Consider the following 26,732-nt stretch of genomic DNA (forward strand, 5'->3'; position numbering starts at 1 on the left):
ATGTTAGGCTTAAGTGTATAACGTTTTTTGTATGACCATATGATTCTATAGGAGTGACCTAACTGAGTAATGTATTTGTGTAAACCTTCCCATTTCCACAATGTATCTTCTTAAATTTTTTATTTTAAACCTAACCCTAACTAATGAAGGCCAAATTTGATGCGTTGGTCCACCAGACATTCCGTGCATTTGGGTGGATGTGTCTGGGAACGAGATTAGGTGTAATGTGACTAACATGACATCACTTTAGTGTCACCATTTATAAAGCATGTTTTTATCATATTCAACATAGTGGGTTAAATCACATTTGACATTGGTGATTATGTCACACAGTTATGACACATTTATGAACCCTTTATAACACATGACATACGGCTATAGATGCTTTGTAACACATGTATGTAGTGCTTATGAAGGCATTAGGAAGGTATTATAAAGCCTTTATAAGCTGAATGTCATTTAAAGTGGGACCCTGTAGGTCAGGTTAAAAAGGAGCAGGGAAAGGAGGCTCAGCCTTGCATGATTTCAACCCTCCTACGGAACACTATAAATGGTCTGGTCTGCCCCCTACAGAAGAGTAGGAATGATCCCAACCCCCCCCCCCCCGGAACCAAATCCCTGTGACGTCATTGGGGGAACCCATGACGGGCAGCAAGAACAGCCAATCAGACGGCTGGAGCAGCGAGGATGAGGATGATGAGACGTTTGAAGCTAATGGTCAGGAGATTATGTCACCCTTCTAATGTACAGGGGCAGGGCCTCCGGTTCAAATCCCAAGTCTGATGGGTATTTATTTTGCCGTTGTGCCTTTGAGCAAAGGCACTTAACCACTAAACTGCTCCAGGAGCTCTGCACCATGGCTTCTTCTTTTTCTAGTACTGTTAAATGGTTGGTCTATAAAAACCTTACTACAGGTAGCCTAGCGGTTAAGAGCCTTTGCTCTAAAGCCCGCTGGTTCGAATCCCCGAGCCGACTAGGTGAAAAATCTGTCTATGTGCCCTTGAGCAAGGCACTTAACCTGTAAGTCGCTCTGGATAAGAGTGTCTGCTAAATTACTAAAGGCCCACCTATAGTTTCAGAAGAAGTTGGCCAGCCTAGCCATGATCAGTCCAGCTAAGACCAGTCAATACTCTGGGTCCAGTGTGAAAGCCCTGATACAGATACTACAACATCAACTAGACCAGCAAGAAATGGTCCGAGAGTTCATGGTGGGTATACACTTTGTGTTCCTTACACACACACAAACACACACACATATACACACATACACGCAAACACACACTAATGAAGTATGCTAACCATATCATGCACCGTGGTCTGCCTTTTCAATAGCAGCAGCAAACATTATCAGTTGGTGTTTGTGTTGTGTTGATTGTGTTGTTTGTTTCAGGCCTTGGAGCATCTAAAGCCATCTGATAACTGTATGGTGGGGAAAGCTCCTGAGAACCGGGAGAAGAACCACTACCGGGACATTCTGCCCTGTAAGTCCCTGTTAAACCAGTTAAACTACAGTCCCTTTTACCCTACTGTGTAGTCTGCACTAGAACTATCTAATCTGGGCTGGGGCTGGAGAGAACAGCTGCGGGCCAAATTGACACAAGACGTCTTAATGTCGTCATTTTCTGGTTGTAAGATTACAACCCAATGATCCTTGTTGCAACCAGATAAAGAGGTATTTTTCATGACGATATCAAGACATCATTGGAAAGATGTCATGTTTTGGTTGTTATCTGGTCAGATAATAGTTCAAGATAAATCTGCATTTCAAACAATAACAAAGTGGTTCACCCCGCCACTGATATGGTAAACAGCTGAGGGATGGGGCTGGAGAAATGTAACCACTCTCAAATTCATAGATAGCGCTATGGATGCAAGGACTTACCATCCATGAGATCAAATGTACAGATCTAGCCATGTTTTGAGGCTATACAGTGTTTGTTTACAATGACATTGGTTACAAACATTGGAGTAAAACAAGCTTTTATTTTGGGTTCTGATGGGGTACCGCAGTTGGACTAAGCTCATGAGGCATTCACAAGTTATATTCATCAAGAATCAATGGGTATACAGTATATCATTAATTTAAAAGTCCAGAAATTGAGGTAGCAATCGCAGATTGCCGCTTTAAAGACATCAACAAAACGTCCTTTTACAACCAGACCATAATATCGTCATTGCAACCAGTTTTGCTCGCTGGGCAGTGTTCACTCAAATCTTATCCCTTATTTTATGACTTCCCATATTTAGGATATTTATTTTCACTCACACTCTCACAAATGAAACATTTCTAGTCAGCATGTTTACAGTGTTGGCTGAACACTATTACCTGAGAGGAAACTGCTACAGCGCTCCTGTATACAGCAGGTAGTGACAGGATGGAGTGTGGCAGAAGGTATACATTTACAGGTGAACAGTGGAGCACTTGACTCCATAGAACACACACGCACACACACACACTGGACTACATACGACACGGCAATTAAATGAAACTAAACTGATTTCTGTGGTAATTTACAGCTGTGTGAGTGATAGGTGAGGCAAGTCTGCTTGTCAGAGACTTCTCTCCCTCTTACAAGCTGGAGACAGAAGGTTCTCCAAACATATAGTCCTAAAAACACTTAAACAGTTTAGCACGTTGGAGGGTTTGTGAACATTGTTATGGGAAAAGCTCTGCTCCCCAAATGCATGCACGCACACTAGGGCTGGGCGATATGTTCAAAATATCATATAATTATATTTTTCAAATTTTTGACAGTATTTGAATTTTTGGAATAATAAAAGTTATACATTTGCTTAATGTATAACTTAACGTACATTTTAAGTGATTTCAATGGGGGTTTCCCCATTCTGATTGTTTCATACTGTTCACTCAAACTTCAACCATTGAAAAATAATTTCCACACTGCCACGTAGGGCTGCACAATATGGGCAAAAAATCTAGGCCTTATTTTTAACCAAATATTGCTATTGCGATTTGACTTGCGATTTAGATCAAAACACTTCGGTGATCTGTTGAAATTCTGGAAGTAGAATCATTATTCTAATTCTATAGTTAGAATGCAATAGTGGCCATTTGAATACAGTGTTATTTCACATGACAATGAATGAAAGATCCAGGGAGACGTTCATATAATTAGGAATTAGAATACTAATAGGATCTCTATGGATCTCTATTGTGATAGGGTAAGAACCAAAGTGTTGGTCAGTGTTTCCCAGGGGAGTGGGACCTTATAATCTTTGGCTACATTAAATGTTTTCTCTTACTTCATGTAGCTAATATATTCATGCTTTGCCTATTTCTGTGATTTATAAGGTACTGTTGCACAAACAACATGCTGATTTAGGCCTACACCAGCACTACTCAGGCTGTATTAGCTAGCTATGTTTGCACTGACTCAGTACACTAGCCAGCTACCTAGCAATTAGCATTAGTGGCAAACATAATTTATTTAGCCACAACTTGATAAGAAAAGACAACTACCTGATTGCAGACAGTAATATACAAAAAATAATAGTGCAATTCTAGAACGCTTGTGGATTCATATTAAGAAGCAAAGTAGAAAGCAGCATCGTTGTCATCAACATATTGGTACATCTGCTGCATTGACCATGCAGACTGAAGAGTGAACGGTCAGCTAGTGATCTCGTCAAAGACAGTACTCTGTGATCTCGTGGTCGAGCAACAACAACTGCGCTCCTTGAGTGAGGGGCGAGGCTTGGTGAGAGAGGGAGAGTGTCGTCCCTAGTTACCACAGCCACAAAGTCATAATTATGGCTAAACGCTGCTTATTTCTACAATGTTCTTCAAATCTGATTTTAAACCTAACCCTAACCTTCCCTAACCTTAACCATACTGCTAACTGCTTTATTTTCATGACTTTTTACGATATAGCCAATTTTGACATTGTGGCTGTGGTAACGAGTGACAACCGAGGGAGAGAGCTGACTCAAGGAGCAGAAGTAAACTATAAAAATGGAGCGGTGTATCACAAACCAAACATTGAAATACCATTATAGAAGGTAAAGTAAAAACCCAAACCGATCCGTGCATCAATACTGGTAAATAGTTAAATACGGTGTACCGCCCAGCCCTAACATACACACACACACACTCACACAGTGGAGTGTTTACTTTTCTCACTCTGGGAGTTCTGTTTCTATCTGCTGAGTCCAACTATAAAGCCTTGGCTTCTGTTGAGATTTGACTGAGAGAGAAGACCGAGGGAAGAAGGGATGTAGTGAGGAAGAGTGAGGGGTGATGGAGGGATGAGGGTTTGAGTGGTGAGACTCCCGATCTCCATCAGACCCCCTTGTGAGATAGACCACAACATTCCTCTCCTTCTCTTCTCCTCCCTCTCTCCAGCCATCACTCCGCTCCTCTTTTCTCACCCTCTGTCTATCATGACTCTCCTCCCACGTAGTTTACTCCCCAGTGCCCTCTCTTTATTCGTTAATCTGTGTTTTCTCCTCTATGTTGTTTACTCTGTAGTATTTACTATTCCCTGGACTGGACTGTTCCTGGTAAAACAACAACACAGCATTGTTAGACTGTTGGCCAGTGGAACACACTGGTCGCCTCGTAAAACGTGTGTGTGTGTGCAATATATCTCTGACCTGAATGTGTTGGGAAATGCTGTTTTATTATTCTATTTTGGAAAACTACTGAGGAATGTGTGTTTCACTGGACTTTCCATGGAAAATAAATGTGGTGTACAACCGTAATCAGACAGAATGTTTGTGTTTATAAACCTCCTAAAATGGTTTATGGGTGTTAAGTTGTCCTCAGAGTTAACTCCCGTAATGAGGAAACATGGTTAGGGAAGGTTGTGAAACTGACCAGAGAGTATATGGCATAGAAATACAATTATATTTGTATGATATATGATGTGTTTTATTATAGTAGTACACAGTGACTTTATCTCTCTTCATGAATCTGTCCTGTTTCATCCTGGTTATCCTGAGAACCAGACTCCTCTCTCATCATGTAAACATTAAAACAACCCCTGTGACTGAATGTATCCCCTGTCCTCCTCATATACACTGTCTCTAACTCATTCCTCCCTAGTTCTCTTCCTGATAAGATGTCACAAGACTTACATCTGACCGTTTCTCTGATTCAGATTATTTTGTTAGTCATTTGGAAAATATGTCCTCCTCACACACACACAGGACTATATAACTAACTCTCTCTGCCCCTCTCTACCTCCCTCTCTCACTCTCTTCTCCCACTCTCTAGATGATAAGACTTATGTTCCAGTGTGTGATAACCAGGACTATATTAATGCCAGTTATATCCGTATAGAGGTTGGCAGTGAGGAGTTCTTCTATATCTCCTGCCAGGGTCCTCTGCCCTCCACCGTGCCCGACTTCTGGCAGATGGTCTGGGAGAACAGGTCTGTGGTGATTACTGTGTTGTGAAAAGTGTTTACATACAGTACATGACATCAGTGCATACACAAATGTTTCGACAGACATTGTTTTGACAGAAAATTAGCAGTTCATGTAGTCCCTCCCTGTTTCAGTCTGTTTTCTTCTGTTTGCTGCCTAATGAACACATCCCTGGTGTGTCAGTGCTGACCTCTAACTAAAATCTTATAGCATACAATTGAACAGTACAAAGTTGTTAACAACCCTCCTCCCCCACTTCCTAGGTCTGATTTGATAGCCATGATGACCCAGGAGGTGGAGAGAGGCAGGGTGAAGTGTCACCGCTACTGGCCAGAGAGGGTCAGCTGTCCCCTGGACACGGGACGCTTCCATCTCAGCCTGGAGAACCAGCAGATCCAGGAATACTTCCACATCAAGATCATCCACATGGTGGAGAAAGAGGTGAGGGGGAAATATGTAGCTGAAATGTGTCAAGCATGAATTAGCATGAGTATAATGTGCCAATTTTGTATCTACTAAATCCAATGGAAGTAGTTTTGAAGGATGCACAATCTCTCTCATTTCAATTAAGTCATCCATAAGCCACTGTCGTTTCTGCTGTCTCTTAGAGGGTTTAGGCCCTGGTTTCTGTTATATCAAACGCATTTGTAAAAATATTACAATTTGATATTTTATTGATTGATCGGTTGATTGATATCTGTTCCCTCTTCCTGTTCCAGTCTGGTAAGACCCACTTTGTCCGTCACCTGAGATTTACCCATTGACCTGACCACGGTGTGCCGCGGTGTTCAGAGCAGCTGGTCAGGTTTATCTGTTACCTCCGAGCGGTCCACCATAAAGGACCTGTCACTGTACACTGTAGTGCTGGAATAGGACGAACAGGAGTACTGATCTGCACCGATGTCATACTGATTCTCATAGAATACGATCTCCCGGTAAGTTAGAGCACACACATGCACACCAATGATGTATATACTGTAAACGCTAGATTGCTGATGCTATGTTTTGGCAATGAGTGATTTTGAAATCCCCATCCACCATATTGGTACTCCTCAGAAAGAGCATTCCTCCATAGGATTGAATTGAATTCTACAGTATTTTCAATTAAATGTTTCAAGGACAAAATTACATGTACACTGTATTTAAGTTTTTATTGTTGTAGTGGGGACAGTAACACTCTCTACAAATTATATTTTAAAGGGGCAATCCACAGTTGAAACGATAACAATTGTCCCTGCCTCTGTTTTGGTAAACAGCCTCCCCGCCTCTATTTTGGTAAAAAGCTGAAGGGATGGGCCTTGAGAATTGTAACCACTCTCAGATTGATAAACAGAGCTATGTGCCTACTAGCTACTGATTCTGTATCCAATCTTCAAAGTTCTGTATCCAATCTTCAAGGAAAATAGATTAAAAGGGAAACGTGTTGCACTCGTTGTCGATAAACTGTATATTGACAACCAAATGTTCCGAGACACAAAGATTACTCCATGGCTATTCTGAAAGTTCTAATAGAGGAGTCGAATAATGGAACACCCAATACTAGCCATGATAGGGATTGTAATATTAAAGAACATGTATAGTATTTTATAAAAGGATAAGACGATATAACAAGAAAAGATAACAAGCATAATAATACATCTTCAATAACAACTAATTAGAACATTGCATTTTTGGCAGGCAATTGTTGTTTTGGCGGACGGTTGTTGTGGTTGGTCCTGTGCAGAGGTGGGTAGAGTAGCCAAAAAATTTACTCAAGTAAAAGTACTGTTACTTCAGAATAATATGACTCAAGTAAAAGTAAAAAGTAGTCATCCAAATAATTACTTGAGTAAGAGTAAAAAAGTACTTGGTGAAAAAACTACTCAAGTACTGAGTAACTGTTGAGTAACGTCTGATTTATTTTTTAACACAAGACAACAATCAGACAGACAAAAATACAAAATAATCATCTTTAGGCAAATTATAATTTTTTGGGTGGTCCTCTGTAGCTCAGCTGGTAGAGCACGGCGCTTGTAACGCCAGGGTAGTGGGTTCGATCCCCGCGACCACCCATACACAAAAATGTATGCACGCATGACTGTAAGTCGCTTTGGATAAAAGCGTCTGCTAAATGGCATATTATTATTATTATTATTATTATTATTATAAACTCTCATAAACTGTGTGTGTGTGTGTCTCCACAGTGACAGAACAACAGAAGGAAACACACAAACATTTCATACCAGGCATGCTGAACAGAAAACTGCACACCAGAAGGAAGCAGAACGTAAAATAATCAATAGGTGTTGATTAGGCCTACTCAGTACCTTTGTATTGCATGGCAAGCAACAGCCCTTTTTCTGTGTGCCTAGAAATTAATACTCTGATCTGTGACTAGGCCACACTGCACATCTCACGAGCAGAGGAAAAGAGCAGCAGTACACATCAACTGAAAAAGCACCAGTCCATGATATATGGCCAAATAAAACAATATTGCAGGCCTAGTATCCCAGAACACAAATTAAGCTGAATACAAGCAAAAAAAGTCACACCCCCCCCAGATAAGCAGCATAAAGCATGTATGATGTGTCTTTACAATGGAGTTATACATTCATAGCTCTGCGCTCTCTAGCACAGCCATTACACAGTTAAGGGGATTAAACGCTTTGCTCAAAAGCACCTCAAAAGCAGCTGAGAGAGGAGCAGCTTCCCCCATCTAGACTCCCACAGACAGACAACAGATTTGGCAATATTCTAACCTTTAGGCTGACACTGGCCCTTTGACTGGTTGACTGGAGTCCAGGAACTCTTTGGCACAGTAACATGAAAACCCTTTTATATTGAAGGCCCCACTGGGAGTGTGTGTGTATGTGTGTGTGTGTGTGTGTGTGTGTGTGTGTGTGTGTGTGTGTGTGTGTGTGTGTGTGTCAAAACATGCAGAAACAAACTATTTCACCAAAGAATCACTCAGTGATGTCACTATTAAGCTTCAACAGTAGCTGGCTCTCAAGGTTCTTGCTGTGAAGCTGTGATCGTTTAGCAGTGAACAGGAGTCCTGCATGACTGAAAAGTCTCTCACAGGCTGCAGATGCAGGAAGACCTGTGTTGACTTTGAGTGACAGCTTCTTGATGCGAGGAAAGGTGTGGAGTAGATCCATACCTGCAGGGGACAGACATGAAAGGTACCTCTCCAGCTCTCCTACTTGTGATTTTCCCAACTCTATGGATGCAAAGAAGTCGTCTTCATCAGAGAGGCCGCTGTTTGCGCTGGTGACATCATCCAAGTCGGTGTCGAGGTGATTTCTGATGTAGTCAAGGCCTGTGGGTTTTAGGGCAAGATAAATAGTTTTTCAAACGAATTAAGTCTGCACATTATTCTTACCCTTCTACTGTATAGGCTGTCAAGCTGCTGATGTTTGACATTAAAAGCTACCTGAGCTTCTAACTATATTGCCACCCTGTGGTTTGTCACTGACACACTATAATCCTAAATGACAGTAACATTATACAGAGTTATATAGGTCAATGTCTACTGGCTCACATTTGAATTGATAAACAAGTATATTTACCAGCATTTAAGATGTTCTCCTCTGTGGTCCAGGATGTTCTGAATCTTGGTAGGAGTATTGCTGCTGCAATCAGCTCAGGCTCTTTCATGACGTCTCCAAAACGTTTCTGGATCCCTTGCTGCAGGGCGTGAACAAGAGGTGTACACATTTTGCAAGTTGACTCCAACCTCTTCAGCTTGTCCCGCAACTGGTAAAGTGTTGGCAGCAGGAGACCCATATGCACAGATGATTCCCCTTGGAGGATATTAAGGGCCATGGCAACAGGCTTCATCACAGCAGCATACTCGACCAAAAACCCAATTTCAGCTGGATTGAACCTATAAAAGATGTAACGATAAAAAAAGTACTTATAGCTATTTCTGGTACAATGTCTTTATTATGCATTGTACATGTTAAATACACAAATAAATAAAAATAAAATAAATTAGTTAAATTATTTCATTCAAGTCATCCACAATTGTCACACCACCATGCAAAGAAAACTTAGTTACTTGAGGCAAGTGGATTCACCCATTAATCAGCTAGGCTTATTTATTTTTATTATTCTTTAAAATCAAAATATAAATGTTGTCAACTTATATCTTTATCTTTAATGCTGTGCAGACATTGCAAATTGCTTGTTCTCCTTGCTCTCAGTGAATGCGCACAATCCTTTCTACAGCAAGGAACAGGGAGCTCCAGCGTATCTGATTGGGTCGGAGAAACTGCAGCTTGCATTCACGTTCCACTGTTTCATGAACCATGGTTGACCTGCTGGTTTTATTCCAAAGAGCATGACAATTTGCAAAAGCAGACCGAGACAGCCTCTTGTAGGTTTCGTTTGCAGCTCCTCCTGCAGCAGTGGCATCAACTGTGGATATAAGATTGAGGAGATGGCATGCACACTTTTGGTGCCTTGGAAGTTGGTACTCAAGGCCTGTGTTGTCATCCAGAATAGCAGACACATCTTGATACTCCACCTCTGACTCACTCTGATCTTCTGTTGCATCATCAAGGGTGGAGTCACTCTCCTCTTGTACATTGATGGCTTCCTCCTCTTTCTCCTCACCATATAATCGAAAGGCCTTCAGGAAGTTTGAGCCACTGTCTGTTGTCGTCCTGGTCACTTTTTCCCTGATGTGGTACTCAGAATGTATTTTCCTCTAATGCAGCAGCAAGGACATCAAATGTGTGCGAGCCTTTGACAGGTCTACAAGCCAATGCAGCGGAGTGCCTCTCCAGTGAGGTGTTGTCTATCCAGTGACAGGTGACACCTAAGTAGCTACGTTGTCTGGCAGACCAGCAGTCTGTTGTGGTAGCAACATAGTTCACAGCACTCAGCTTTTTGATGATTATGCTCTTCTTGTGTTTTTGCAGCTTCTTGTATTCTTGTGCATAACGTTTTCCTTGTCATTACTGTATGAGGTTGCAAGGTTTATATCAAAGTCTTGAAGGATGGCGTCTCAACCACAGAAAATGGTTGGTTGGCCTCACATACAAAATTTAGCACCAGCTTGTCAAGCGTTGCTTGTGTTACCCGCCCTGGGGCAGCGAAGGCTGTGATTTTTGAATTTTTCACAAGAGTATCACTGGAAGAGGAGGACTTACGCTTTCTGTGGTTCTCTAGTAAGTCTGTGTACTTTGCCAGTTTGTTGGGGTGAACTCTCTGTGGATAAAAAAAAAATATGTGAGGCTACAGGGAGATCAAGACATTAAAAGAGACTTATTATCACATAAAATTTGGATATATATATATATATATATATATATAGAAAATGTTTAAAACATATGTAACCTAAAAGACAAACATTCGCCTATCCACAGCAAAAAAAAAAGAATTTAGGAAACTTACCGCTACATGTTTCCTCAAGTTAGATGTTGAGTTCTTGAATGCTGAAATGTCCGTTTGTTTTGGTAGACACAGAAGACACCGCATAATGTAGCTGCTCTTTCGCACTTTTACTAAGGTAAACATGCTTTCAATATGAGGCCAGGGGTGCGGGTGTTCCTCCTCGTCTGTGTCTGCATTGCCGACGGCTAATTCTAACATTTTTGTGTTGCTACGACTGTAAAGCTAACCCGTCCCGCCGCTGAGATTGAGTATGGTAACGTGACGAGACTGCACAACTACGTTTGATTGGTGAAACACAGTCACGTGGTAGAGCCTTAGCGGAAGTCTCTCTCTCTCTGTCAAAATAAAACATTAAAATAAGGCGTATGCGTAGGGATAAAGACAATGACCAAAGAGGTAAAAAGAAAAGTAACGACCTCATTGTAGCCTACTGTAGCGGAGTAAGAGTACAGTTTCTTCTTCACAAATCTACTCAAGTAAAAGTAAAAAGTATAGTGATTTAAAACTACTCCTAGAAGTATAATTTTTTCAAAAACGTACTCAAGTAAATGTAACGGAGTAAATGTAACTCGTTACTACCCACCTCTGGTCCTGTGTTCTCCCTGGCGTCCTTTCCCCCTTGCGGCAGGTGTGGGATGCAGGCGCGCGCTCGGCCCCTATCCTCCGCAATCAGCCATGTGGAGTGCGTTTTTGTGTTTGGAAAAGTCTGGCGTTAAGTGAGTGAGAGGGGAAATGGTTGCATATCCCAGAGCCAACGGGTGTCTATGAGCAGGGGTTGTGAGAGGGAGCTTACAATTTTGTGTAGGTGAGGGATATACATTTTTAAATATAGTATACATCTAATCTATTTTTTATTGTCCTATCGTGATGGAACGGTCCTGCAAAGCCAGAGCCCCCGATGGGGGAGCATAATATACAAGGAAATTCTCAGCTGCTAATGAGAACCTTGACGACCTTGTACCTAGCCGGTGGGGTACCCCCACCCAGGTAGTGGCAGTGCTGGCAACACTGGCTGCAGTAACCCATGGGGAGGGGGTCACACTCTGACAATCAGAGAGGGGGCTTACTAATGTGGCCCAAGTGGCACAAAATAATCAAAGGTATGACTGCACGGAGATGCTTGGGAAAATGGTTACAATGGGGGACCAGAGTGTTTGTGTCTCAGGTGAAGAGGGTGGATCTGATCTCCATCACCTAGGACTTAACATAGATTAAATAGATTAATCAAATCCCACATTGTTGTTCACTTTTGCTCAATCTTGCATGCTTTCTCAAACGGCTGTAACTGTATATGCATTCGTAAATCAGGTCCTTTCTTGAGTTGGGCTCTGGGATGTATCAACCATTGAGCATCTGATCTTGTGGCTGGTTGTAGGGGGTGGGGGGGTTGAGTGTGTGAGCGTGTGTGTGTGTGTGTGTGTGTGTGTGTGTGTGTGTGTGTGTGTGTGTGAGTTTGTGTCCAGCATCTGTTGCGGGGGGTTGGATCGCAGTGGTTGTTTGCTGAAGTGGTAGTTGCTTGTTAAAAATGTAATGTAATACAATGGCAATTCGTGTTATAGGTTAAAATCCTACGCATGAATGCCAACATTATTACGCACATTAATTGATAATGATGGAAAATAAGATATGCAAGATATTTTAATAGATATTTTTTAAATAGCTACAGTGGGGAGAACAAGTATTTGATACACTGCCAATTTTGCAGGTTTTCCTACTTACAAAGCATGTAGAGGTCTGTAATTGTTATCATAGGTACACTTCAACTGTGAGAGACGGAATCTAAAACAAAAATCCAGAAAATCACATTGTATGATTTTTAAGTAATTAATTTGCATTTTATTGCATGACATAAGTATTTGATACATCAGAAAAGCAGAACTTAATATTTGGTACAGAAACCTTTGTTTGCAATTACAGAGATCATACGTTTCCTGTAGGTCTTGACCGGGTTTGTATACACTAAAGCAGGAATTTTGGCCCACTCCTCCATACAGACCTTCTCCAGATCCTTCAGGTTTCGGGGCTGTCGCTGGGCAATACAGACTTTCAGCTCCTTCCAAAGATGTTATATTGGGTTCAGGTCTGGAGACTGGCTAGGCCACTCCAGGACCTTGAGATGCTTCTTACGGAGCCACTCCTTAGTTGCCCTGGCTGTGTGTTTCGGGTCGATGTCATGCTGGAAGACCCAGCCACGACCCATCTTCAATGCTCTTACTGAGGGAAGGAGGTTGTTGGCCAAGATCTCGCGATACATGGCCCCATCCATCCTCCCCTCAATACGGTGCAGTCGTCCTGTCCCCTTTGCAGAAAAGCATCCCCAAAGAATGATGTTTCCACCTCCATGTTTCACGGTTGGGATGGTGTTCTTGGGGTTGTACTCATCCTTCTTCTTCCTCCAAACACGTCGAGTGGAGTTTAGACCAAAAAGCTATATTTTTGTCTCATCAGACCACATGACCTTCTCCCATTCCTCCTCTGGATCATCCAGATGGTCATTGGCAAACTTCAGACGGGCCTGGACATGCACTGGCTTGAGCAGGGGGACCTTGCGTGCGCTGCAGGATTTTAATCCATGACGGCGTAGTGTGTTACTAATGGTTTTCTTTGAGACTGTGGTCCCAGCTCTCTTCAGGTCATTGACCAGGTCCTGCCGTGTAGTTCTGGGCTGATCCCTCACCTTCCTCATGATCATTGATGCCCCACGAGGTGAGATCTTGCATGGAGCCCCAGACCGAGGGTGATTGACCGTCATCTTGAACTTTCTAATAATTGCGCCAACAGTTGTTGCCTTCTCACCAAGCTGCTTGCCTATTGTCCTGTAGCCCATCCCAGCCTTGTGCAGGTCTACAATTTTATCCCTGATGTCCTTACACAGCTCTCTGGTCTTGGCCATTGTGGAGAGGTTGGAGTCTGTTTGATTGAGTGTGTGGACATGTGTCTTTTATAAAGGTAACGAGTTCAAACAGGTGCAGTTAATACAGGTAATGAGTGGAGAACAGGAGGGCTTCTTAAAGAAAAACGAACAGGTCTGTGAGAGCCGGAATTCTTACTGGTTGGTAGGTGATCAAATACTTATGTCATGCAATAAAATGCAAATTAATTACTTAAAAATCATACAATGTGATTTTCTGGATTTTTGTTTTAGATTCCGTCTCTCACAGTTGAAGTGTGCCTATGATAAAAATTACAGACCTCTACATGCTTTGTAAGTAGGAAAACCTGCAAAATCGGCAGTGTATCAAATACTTGTTCTCCACACTGTATCTGCTCTACCCAAAATTACAACCAAATAATTGCAGCATTACCGCAAAAATGGAAGAGGGAAATGGAAGGGGGAAAAAGTAGGGAACTTGTCTGTCGGCCCTGCATTAAAGACCAAAATGGATTAAAGAAAATTGTGATAATTAAAAAAGTATACCAGTTTCATTTAAGGACCAAAGGATTGACAGCCGTCCCATATTGATTGCAAAATAGTTGGGAAGAGATTTCTGACGTACCGATTCCATGGCAAATTGTTTATGAACTGATACGCAAAACGACTCCGGATTGAAAATGTATAATTTTTCTATTGAAATTATTATACAAAATTCTTGCCACCAATAGTGGGATACAATCTTCCCAGCTCTGCAGATTTTGCTGTGAAGAGACAGAATCATTAGATCATTTGTTTTGGTACTGTCCATTTGTAGCTTGTTTTTGGTCAGGGATTGCAATATTTACCTGGAGCTAACAATGCAGATAGCACTACTGGGTGATCTGAAAAGTCATAGTCAATCGATCAATAATATAATAATACTTTTAGCAAAAATGTTTATTTTCAATTTACAATCTGTAGAAACAATGAACTTTTGTGAAACATCACAGTACAGTTGAAAAATATATGGCAAATAGAAATCCAATATGGATGGTGTTAAGAGATAGATGGGAGGTGTTGAATAGAGCTGAAGGATGGGACTAATAACAACTAACAACAACTAATAACAACATGATAACTAATGTAAAGCATACTGTGTCCATAATAAGTAAGTATATAGGTTACTCCAATTAGGGGAGGGGTGGTGGGGTTGGAAAGTAATTAAGGGAAATATATTCAAAAAAAAGGATATGCATATATATATGTATGTATTTTATGTGTGTGTGTGTGTGTGTGTGTGTGTGTGTGTGTATGTATATATATACACTGCTCAAAAAAATTAAGGGAACACTTAAACAACACAATGTAACTCCAAGTCAATCACACTTCTGTGAAATCAAACTGTCCACTTAGGAAGCAACACTGATTGACATTTACATTTTAGTCATTTAGCAGACGCTCTTATCCAGAGCGACTTACAGTTAGTGAATACATCTTTTTTTTATACTGCCCCCCCCGTGGGAATCAAACCCACAACCCTGGCGTTGCAAACGCCATGCTCTATCAACTGAGCTACATCCCTGCCGGCCATTCCCTCCCTTACCCTGGACCAATTGTGCGCCGCCCATGAGTCTCCCGGTCGCGGCCGGCTGCGACAGAGCCTGGATTCGAACCAGGATCTCTAGTGGCACAGTTAACACTGCGATGCAGTGCCTTAGACCACTGCGCCACTCAGGAGACAATATATATTTATTTATTTTTTGCGGGGGAAAAAACATGGGGGATTGGAAGTGATGCAGACAATTACATTGATGGAAGTTACAATCAATCTGCAATATTAAAGCTGATATACCCCCTAAAAAATAAACAACGTTTTTGTCTAACTTGTTGAAAAAGTGGTCAAAGTAGCTGATTTGTATTAAAAGTTTTTTTTAAATGTTTTATTGTGAATAGAATGTTGGAAGTCTTGGAGTTTTAAACAATGGGACCTTTAGACTGTTGATGAAATCCAATTAAAGTGGATTAAGTTTTTTAAGAAGGTCAAACAGTTTAATAGTTTAAAAAGTAAAATTTTTATTAAAAAGTTGTATAACAGCAACTTAATCCTGATCAGTCTACACATTTGAAAGTTTGAATGGCATTTCTAGCTTAAATGGTGTAAGATAAATAGCGTGCTATATAATAATAAGAACAAGAAGAATAAATAATTTGTACAAGATTTACAGTGGGGACCTTTGCTTTCGCAAGTGCCTTTAAAAAGTTTGAAATAAGCGATACATTATTTAAAGTGTGACTGCTTTCCAAGCCACACTAACAAGCTTATATTTTGGGTTTGACAGTTGAACTAAGCTCATGGGCCCCGATTCCTACCCGAGTTAAGCGTGCGTAAATGGAACTTAATTCTATTTTTATGCGCTTTTTTCTCTATACGTATTATGACCTTGGACTTAAGCATGACCAGCCCTTTTCCACAGTGAAATAGGATATAAATAGCTGTGCCTTTATTCAGAATTGTAATTGTGTGCCCTCAATTTGAGTGTATGAAATTTGCAGACCCAAGTAAGCCATAGGCTTCTGTAGGGCAGAACCTGCTGAGTTGATGTATGCATTTTAAATATTTTGATTATATGCCCGGGCTTTTCTCCGTTTTATTTTACAATTTGTACCATGTTAAATATTAGCCATTTTCGGGAGCCACCGTCAGTAATACCCACATACATTTAGTTTTGCATCATGAGAATTAGGGTAGATTTATAGGATTATTGTTCAAACACAATTGCACACATTTTTCCACCTTCCAATATTTCATGGATTGAACTTGACAACTTTCAGGATAAATCAAACCACTGTATTTTTTATTCATCAATATACAGTATTTTGTGCGTAAAGGTTCTCCAAAACATACATTCCTAACCCTAAAATGTGCCTAAATAATCTACAAGATTAGGATATTTTTTAAATCTACCAGTTGGTGCTGAAATAGAGACGAAAATGCATATATTTAGATGGCTTTCTTTCATTGATCCCTATATTCTCACCCTGTTCTCTCAATGTATTCTATTGATTCTGTCGACAAAATACTAATTTAAGGTACACCGTATTTAAAGGGTTGGCTTAAGATAAATGTATTGAAAACCCAACTGAATGAAAACTCCATGAGAAAATATGTTAGCCAGCAAGTGGAAGGGTTTTCAGCGGTTTAATTAAATTGATTTCAAGTGCACAAGGTAGCCACACCTGCAGAGCGTGTTACATGACTGAATAAGGTAAGCCTGAACACCAAATATTGAGAAGTGAGTAGGAAAGGCATGCGTAGGAAAGGTATAAATTCCTAAGTCGGGATCAGGACCAAAATAACAACAAATCTCAAAATTCATAGGTAGATGCAAAAAAATCATTTAAGTCTGTTTTAATATTTTTTGTTCAGTTCACATAATTTAAAAGTATGCACTAAGGTGTCTATAATAGAACATACTTATCAAAAATGTACGTAGACATTAATAAATGCATTTCTGTATCTTCTTTTTTACAATTGTGGAGTACAAAGATGGCAGCGCATTGGCTTCAAAACAGTGCCTCCTGTCAGCCTCTAGTGTTTATGTACATTATTGGTGCACACCCAGACACACACACATGCACGCACACGCACACACTCCTTACCTTAAAATAAGGACAAACTATGCTCTTCAGATGGTGTTCTTAAAATTTTGTGTGTATATCACAGACATATACCTTTACTGACCTCCATGAACCTACAGTAACTCCTTGTCCCTCTCTGTCCAGATCAAGGTCAGTAGCATTGTTAGGGAGATGAGACTGCAGCGATACGGCATGATTCAGACCAAGGTCAGTACAGTAGGCCTACCAGACAGAGGTTAGTGGTCAGAGGACATTTGTTTGGCCATTCAGGGTACCATTGATACTTTGTCTATGGCTTCCATAAGCCTGTCTACTCTATTGTTTCCTACATAATCAGATATTAAATGACACATATTCCAGAAACCCAGGTTGAGTAGTAGTTATTTGGTCCTACTAACCTTGTGTGGGTTTCCAAAGACTTCATAGCTAGTCTTATTTTATTTTTCTCTACCACCCAGCCGCACAGCCGTGGGTAACAACTATAAAACCAATGTTTGATGGTCAATCATCTAGGCATGAACACATTAAAAAAAATTAAGCACTTTGCGGTTGGAGTGGCCTGAGTCTGGTTGGACGGGAGAAAGAAAGTATGTCAGCTATGAAGCTTACGGGAAACCCACCCCAATCATTAATGACAGTGTGTGAATAGAGTAAGTGGACTCCCAGAGAGCTAGAGACAAAGGCTGCCACCCAGAAACTATTTCCCCCTAACCACTTATGTACCACATCATTAGTCATTAAAACATCCTATGATTATTTGTCAACAGTCGGCTCTTTACTGCACTGTGTGTGTGGAAGTATTTAACTATACTTGTGGGGACCAGAAGTCACCACAAGAATAGTAAACTAACAAACATTTTGCCAACTGGGGACATGTTGTTAGTCCCCACAAGGTCAAATGCTATTTCTAGGGGGTTTAGGGCTAAGGTTAGAATTAGTGTTAGGATTAGAATTAGGTTTAGGTTTAGGAGCTAGGGTTAGTTTTAGGGTTAGAAGCTAGGGTTAGGTTTAGGGTTAAGGTTAGGTTTTGGGGTTTGGTTTAGGGTTAGGGGTTAGGGAAAATAGGATTTTGAATGGGACTGAATATTATACAAGGCTTCCTGCAGCTGCATGGTAACCAATGGCAACCCGAGAGCCCCCGTGAAGATAGCCAATTTGTTTAACCAGTTACTTCCCCCCTTCCCAAACAAGAGACCTTATCAATGTAGATGTGTAATATTTGAATAGTTGGCTGTGTAAGTTATACATTTGTTAGCAGTTGATTTTTTTATGAGCACTGTAAGTATGTGTTTTAGCCAACTCCTTTGTTTGTTTGTTGTCATGCCAAACATGACTATTAACAGTTAGCTATAGCACATATAGATGGGACGACCAGGCTAGGTTTCTGCAGAGTATGGATATTTGGGAATGAATTTATTGATGCAGGTAGACATTCTTACTGTTGGTTCTTTCTGTGTTCTCGAACTGTGATTATAGTATTTTTTTTTTAGGTTTGTAGTAGATCAATGATTTGACAGCCTTTAGGGGTTTAGTGACTTTGCCTTCTGTGCTAAGTTAGGAGTGCTTTGGGTGTGTCACTTTTGAAGGGTGTTTTTTTTTTTTTTTTTTTTTTTTCACCTTTATTTAACCAGGTAAGCCAGTTGAGAACAGGTTCTCATTTACAACTGCGACCTGGCCAAGATAAAGCAAAGTAGTGCAATAAAAACAACACAGAGTTACATATGGGGTAAAAAAAAAACATAAAGTCAGAAATACAACAGAAAATATATATACAGTGTGTGCAAATGTAGCAAGTTATGGAGGTAAGGCAATAAATAGGCTATAGTGCAGAATAATTACAATAGTATTAACACTGGAATGCTAGATGTGCAAGAGATTATGTGCAAATAGAGATACTGGGGTGCAAAAGAGCAAATTAAATAACAATATAGGGATGAGGTAGTTGGGTGGGCTAATTTCAGATGGGCTGTGTACAGGTGCAGTGATCGGTAAGGTGCTCTGACAACTGATGCAACTGATACTCTAGGTCAGACCCGTCGCGAGTGGCGATTCTAGTCGGGTGGGCAGGTGCTAGCAGCGTTCGATTGAAAAGCATGCATTTAGTTTTACTAGTGTTTAAGAGCAGTTGAAGGCTACTGAAGGATTGTTGTATGGCATTGAAGCTCGTTTGGAGGTTTGTTAACACAGTGTCCAATGAAGGGCCAGGTGTTACTATTTAATTTGTTGTATTTAATCATTCCATATTTTATTAACATAATGTATATAATTTTTCACAATTGTATTGTGTGGGCATAATATCAATTATAACCTAAATGCATTTAATAGCACCATCACTAAGCAATGATGTCACTGCTCATTGCAATGCAGGGTAAGGTCTATTATACCAAAATGTACAGTATATTAGAATATCTTTAATTATGTAGCTAATATATAGAGTTGATGTATAATATTGTGAAATAAGTGCATGTTAATCATTTATTAATTTTGTCCATGACTGAAACCAGAAGTGAATAGAATCAAGTGCCTTGGAAAGACCTGCAGCTTTATGTGACACTGATTAATAATAGTTATGCTGTGTGAATCCAGACATGCGATCTTGCAGTGCTAAGAGACTCATATTTTGTTTGTTTCACCCCCGGAAACCTGGAAACCAGGTTTGATTGAACAGGACCCTCAGTACACATGCTCTGTGTGATTCTGTAAGGAATATCTGTCCAATACTTTTACAGTTTTTTGTTTGAGTTTTGTTGTCCCACAACTCGCATTCACTGTGTGTGAATTTTGCAGTACAGTAGTCAAACTATTCATTTTGCAGTCTAATCTCTATGACCACTGAACAACTGCTGAAATGTAATGATGCTCAAATGCACAAAATCATTGTACAGTAACATCACCATTGTAGCTGCAGTTTCAGTAGCACGATAATATACCTCACTGTAATATACACTACCAGTACAGTATTACCTCGGACTGTCATATAAAAGCTGTTCTGAAATACTGCTTTGTTTCACGTCGTGGTAAGGGACTGGATCACAATTAGAAACAGATTTTCTTTATTTGGTAGGTCACAGGAGCTGTATTTGACAAGGCAGTTGGCTATAGCAATAACACATATATCTACAGCAGAGAGAGCGAGAGCGAGAGAGAGAGATTTACCTACAAGTGCTAACTGACAGAACATGGAAAAGAGTCCCTCTCCAGGCTTACTGAAGGGTAAATAAGTGTGTCTCACAGTGGCCCTTGTGACTGCATGGAAACCCCAGGAAACAAACCAAACAGTATGCTCCCTAAGAGGAAACAGCTAGCCACACACACACAGGCTCTGGAGTGGGAAGTCTTAAAACCTGAGTCTGGGGAAAGCCCTGTAGTGCAGTCTCCCTCTCTCCCACTCAGTGTCTCCATCAGGACTCCCTACCTCACTCCATCACTCATTAAGTTCCTTCTTCATTCCCTCTCTCGCACTCTTTCCCTACTTACCTCTCTCCCCCAGACATTGTTATAGTTGTGAGATATTGTATGATAGGCCTGACGTGGGTTATACAGGGTCCAGTCACTTTTATAGGTTTATAGAGTTACATAAATCCTACTTGCCTTTTTATAGTTTTATATAAATAGTTGTTTATTTGTATAGTTTTGTATGTAAGGGGAGGGCGATCAACCAACGTGAGTCGAGGGCAATGCCTTTTATAGTTTTGTGTAAATAGTTATTTCATTTTTATAAAAGGTGATTTCAGGATTCTTAGCTGGAATGAATTAATGTATTCTAGTCATCCCTGGGTAGGGTCTGAGTAAGATCTGGACCCTCCCTGGGAGAATCTCAATTGCGTTGCCTTGATTAATCCAAACCCATTGGATGAGAAGGTCAGAGGAGAGGGACCTCTGACCTTCTCATCCAATGGGTTTTGAGAAGGAGGCGAGGAGAGAGGATGTGAGGAATCAAAGAAATGCAATTGAGATTCTAACCTTGATAAAGTTTCACATTCTCCTCATCTGTCACCAGCCACCATTCTACAGCACCACTGTAGAAACTGTCATCTTCTCCCCTCTAACCATAAGGCACACGTGAGAGGATGAACACTGCTTTAGTTGTAAGGAGAGGAGAGAAGGAGTGTTGGAGAAAAGGAGTGGAGGAGAGGACATCCAGAGGTGATATAGAAGGAGTGTGGAGGGCATGGGGAGATGGTAAAGTAATTAGTTGTGGTGTGTTCAGTGATTTACAGACCATGGAAACATGTAGAAATGAACTCACTGACTTCCAGTAAATCCTCATTCTCTCTATTGGGTTCACACAGCAACACACACAACCATGTTTTCTGTTAAGTTGATTTTCACAAATAGCACACACACGAGCTGCTGCATTAAAGAGCGTGTAGCTCTGTTCTATGGGAAGTCTAGTCTAGGACACTGGAAATGTGAGTTTTCTCATGACTTCTGTGGACTCTCTCAGGGGCAGTCAAAGGAGTGATATGAAGAGCAGATAGACAGATAAACACTCAGGGAGGATAAAAACACATCTACCACATATCCTGGAGTTTTCTGAGCGACCAGAGAGCTGTAACTGAGACACATGCCACACACACACAGATGGTGCTGGAGGCTGGAAGGCAAGCAGCTGGAGCATCAATTAGACCTAGGGTCTAAAGGGGAGCATGAGGTGAGAGGAAAGAAAGGGGGAGAGGGAGGAGGGCTGAGTAAGTGGAGGTGTGTGTTTTTGTCTCAGTGGAGGTGTGTGTTGTCGGCACCAGCCAGGTGTTGAGTGGGGGGCCGAAGGTTAGTGATGGGGGCTCAATCGTCTTGTTGCATTCCGTACGAGTCAGCACATACCTCACTGCCACCAACACAACAAAGCCCGCCCCCCTGGAAAAGCAGTTTGTGTGTATATGTGTGCATGCGTACGTGGGTGCGCGTATTTGTGTGTGTTATTAAAATCCTTTGAGTGCATGTGTTTGTGTGTAGACTCCCTTGGCGTCTCTGGAGTGACAGATAAAGTGACTCACAGAACAACCATTCATGACCACACTGAATAGAACTCCACTTCTTTTAAGTCTCACAGACTCAAAGGAACAAGGAAACAAGGATGTCAAGGAAAACCAATTATGAGAAGTCCATCTTTTAGGTATACTTGTACAGTTTTGTTTACAATTGCTTTGTTGCTATTTTCACAATCATGAATTTTCAAAACTCTTAGTACAGAAATCCAAACTGGTAACACTTGTAACACAAAGTCTTATATTCAAAACCTTTTATTGTGCATTCATTTTGTTTGTAGACATATTTTACCACACAACCATTGATCCAACATTTAAGTTTACTGAGAAATACCATGAGAACATTGATTTAAGAATGTTATGGCAAAATGTAGATTTTCGCCTAAATAGACATACCCAAAAGTAATTATTTTTAATGAGACGGCAATAAACAATAACTAGTAAAGCTGCTAGAAAGGTCTGGAACTATCTTTATGATATTTGTTTTTATATAAATTGCTGAGGTGTACTCACAAGCTCAAGTACATAGTACAAATATTATGAAAATTAAAAAAATCATATATAATTTGTTACCTATTCAACCAAAGTGGGGGAATAGGGCTTGAAATGACTGGAATGCTTTCTAAATATAGTAACAATCAAATTATAAATGACTTATTATAAGATTTTACCTTTCTTATAACTGTTAAATAAATATGATCATATTTAGTGTCTGTACCGTATTTTCCGCACTATAAGGCGCACTTAAAAGCCTTTAATTTTCTCAAAAAACGACAGTGCGCCTTATAATCCGGAGCGCCTTATATATGGATCAATTGGTTAATTGGTTGATCCATACTGGTTGTACACGGCGCTCAAGGTGCTCTGTCAAAATGTTTCAGTATGAAAAACCAATAAAAACAATTTAATAATAATGAAATGTTTCAGTACGACTGGTAAACTACAAAGCCGCACCACTTGCAGCATTACGGTAGCCAGTACACACCGGTATTGTGCTTACTCACAGTCCCACACCACTTGTGTGTGTATAAAGACCCCAAAATGGCACCTTTCAAGAGACACGCTTACGACGCAGAGTTCAAGCTCAAGGCTGTCGGTCATGCAGTAGAATATGGGAATAGAGCAGCAGCGAGAGAATTCAACATTAATGAATCAATGGTACGGAAGTGGAGGAAGCAAGAAGATGACCTGCGCCAAGTAAAGAAGACTAAACAGAGTTTCCGCGGGAACAAAGCGAGATGGCCACAGTTAGAGGACAAACTCGAACAGTGGGTTGTTGAACAGAGAGCAGCAAGTAGAAGCGTCTCTACAGTCACTATTCGAATGAAGGCAACAGCGCTAGCACGGGACATGACAATCGATGAATTTCGAGGCGGTCCTTCTTGGTGCTTTCGTTTTATGAAAAGACGTAATCTCTCCATCCGCACATGAACTACCGTCTCGCAGCAACTGCCAAAAGATTACCAAGAAAAGCTGGTCACTTTCCGCGCATACTGCAAAAAGAAGATCACTGAAAAGAAGATCCGGCCAAAGCACATCACCAACATGGACGAGGTTCCACTCACCTTTGATATTCCCGTGAACCGCACTGTGGAGAAAACGGGGACCAGTACGGTGTCTGTACGTACCACAGGGAATGAGAAGTCATCCTTCACTGTAGTTCTCGCCTGCCAGGCTAATGGCCAGAAACTTCCACCCATGATTATTTTCAAGAGGAAGACCTTGCCAAAAGAGAACTTTCCAGCCGGGCGTCGTCATCAAAGCTAGCCCGAAGGGATGGATGGATGAGGAAAAGATGAGTGAGTGGCTGAGAGAAATTTACGTCAAGAGACCGGGTGGCTTTTTCCACACAGCTCCGTCCCTATTGATCTACGACTCAATGCGCGCCCATATCACCGATGCTGTCAAAAAACAAGTGAAGCAAACTAATTCGGAGCTTGCCGTCATTCCGGGTGGATTAACTAAAGAACTCCAGCCGCTAGATATTGGTGTCAACAGGGCGTTCAAAGCTAGACTGCGAGCTGCGTGGGAGCAGTGGATGACAGAAGGCGAACACACGTTCACCAAGACGGGGAGACAGCGCCGGGCGACTTACGCCACTATCTGCCAATGGATCGTGGATGCCTGGGCTGATATATCGGTCTCAACTGTGGTCAAAGCTTTCACGAAGGCAGGAATAATCTCTGAACTGCCAGGCAACAGCAGCGACACTGACTCGGATAATGACGAGAGGGAGCCGGGCAGGTTGGATGCCGTAGTCGCCCAACTGTTCAATTCGGACACTGAAGAAGAAGAATTCGAGGGGTTCGTGGATGGGGAATGAACTGAAAAAGTGAGCTTTACGTGTTATATGTAACTGAACAATGTTGAGTTATGCACTAACGTTTGATTTAGTGGTATCAGACTGTTTCTTTTACTACGTGTTTACTGAATCAGGGAAAGGTTCCTCTCCACGTTTGGGAGAAGAGTGAGCAAGGCTGGGAGATATTGTTAATATGCACATTAACGTTTGAACAACATTACCATGGGAGTGAACGGAGTTGTCAGAACGCTTAATAAAGTTTGACTTTATCTGACAGTTTTGTTGACATTCCTTTTAGCACAGCTCCATCTAGTGGATGCATAACGCAACCCCAGTCAATTCGTTTGACTACAGTATCTTCTATTCTATGCGCCTTATAATCCGGTGCGCCCTATATATGAAAACAGTTCTAAAATAGGCCATTCATTGAAGGTGCGCCTTATAATCCGGTGTGCCTTATAGTGCGGAAAATACGGTACATATTTGGCCCCATTTCATATACAGTGGGGGAAAAAAGTATTTAGTCAGCCACCAATTTTGCAAGTTCTCCCACTTAAAAAGATGAGAGAGGCCTGTAATTGTCATCATAGGTACACGACAACTATGACAGACAAATTGAGGAAAAAAAATCCAGAAAATCACATTGTAGGATTTATAATGAATTTATTTGCAAATTATTGTGGAAAATAAGTATTTGGTCACCTACAAACAAGCAAGATTTCTGGATCTCACAGACCTGTAACTTCTTCTTTAAGAGGCTCCTCTGTCCTCCACTCGTTACCTGTATTAATGGCACCTGTTTGAACTTGTTATCAGTATAAAAGACACCTGTCCACAACCTCAAACAGTCACACTCCAAACTCCACTATGGCCAAGACCAAAGAGCTGTCAAAGGACACCAGAAAAAAATTGTAGACCTGCACCAGGCTGGGAAGACTGAATCTGCAATAGGTAAGCAGCTTGGTTTGAAGAAATCAACTGTGGGAGCAATTATTAGGAAATGGAAGACATACAAGACCACTGATAATCTCCCTCGATCTGGGGCTCCACGCAAGATCTCACCCCATGGGGTCAAAATGATCACAAGAACGGTGAGCAAAAATCCCAGAACCACACGGGGGGACCTAGTGAATGACCTGCAGAGAGCTGGGACCAAAGTAACAAAGCCTACCATCAGTAACACACTACGCCGCCAGGGACTCAAATCCTGCAGTGCCAGACGTGTCCCCCCTGCTTAAGCCAGTACATGTCCAGGCCCGTCTGAAGTTTGCTAGAGTGCATTTGGATGATCCAGAAGAGGATTGGGGAGAATGTCATATGGTCAGATGAAACCAAAATATAACTTTTTGGTAAAATCTCAACTCGTCGTGTTTGGAGGACAAAGAATGCTGAGTTGCATCCAAAGAACACCATACCTACTGTGAAGCATGGGGGTGGAAACATCATGCTTTGGGGCTGTTTTTCTGCAAAGCGACCAGGACGACTGATCCGTGTAAAGGAAAGAATGAATGGGGCCATGTATCGTGAGATTTTGAGTGAAAACCTCCTTCCATCAGCAAGGGCATTGAAGATGAAACGTGGCTGGGTCTTTCAGCATGACAATGATCCCAAACACACCGCCCGGGCAACGAAGGAGTGGCTTCGTTAGAAGCATTTCAAGGTCCTGGAGTGGCCTAGCCAGTCTCCAGATCTCAACCCCATAGAAAATCTTTGGAGGGAGTTGAAAGTCTGTGTTGCCCAGCGACAGCCCCAAAACATCACTGCTCTAGAGGAGATCTGCATGGAGGAATGGGCCAAAATACCAGCAACAGTGTGTGAAAACCTTGTGAAGACTTACAGAAAACAGATTGCATAGCGGAGAAGGTACGGTGGGATTCGAAATGGTCGGTGATCTGTTTGTTAACTTGGCTTTCAAATACTTTCGAAAGGCAGGGCAGGATGGATATAGGTCTGTAACAGTTTGGATCTAGAGTGTCACCCCCTTTGAAGAGGGGGATGACTGCGGCAGCTTTCCAATCTCTGGGGATCTCAGACGATACGAAAGAGAGGTTGAACAGGCTAGTAATAGGGGTTGCGACAATTTCGGCGGCTAATTTTAGAAAGAAAGGGTCCAGATTGTCTAGCCCAGCTGATTTGTAGGGGTCCAGATTTAGCAGCTCTTTCAGGACATCAGCTATCTGAA

General features: G+C 41.4%; 1 protein-coding gene across 1 annotated transcript; it reads left to right on the top strand.

The window, feature by feature from the left end:
* The first annotated feature begins 1,190 nt into the window (after positions 1 to 1,190).
* LOC121546413 (tyrosine-protein phosphatase non-receptor type 20-like) lies at positions 1,191 to 24,015 on the top strand. Its single transcript, XM_045223855.1, is given in 7 exon segments — positions 1,191 to 1,208; positions 1,391 to 1,481; positions 5,237 to 5,393; positions 5,652 to 5,829; positions 6,108 to 6,323; positions 17,405 to 17,467; positions 23,695 to 24,015. Coding segments are annotated over 7 exon segments (1,044 nt in total).
* Positions 24,016 to 26,732: the final 2,717 nt, after the last annotated feature.

Source organism: Coregonus clupeaformis, chromosome 1 (genome assembly GCF_020615455.1).
Source record: "Coregonus clupeaformis isolate EN_2021a chromosome 1, ASM2061545v1, whole genome shotgun sequence".
Classification (NCBI taxonomy): Eukaryota; Metazoa; Chordata; class Actinopteri; order Salmoniformes; family Salmonidae; genus Coregonus; species Coregonus clupeaformis.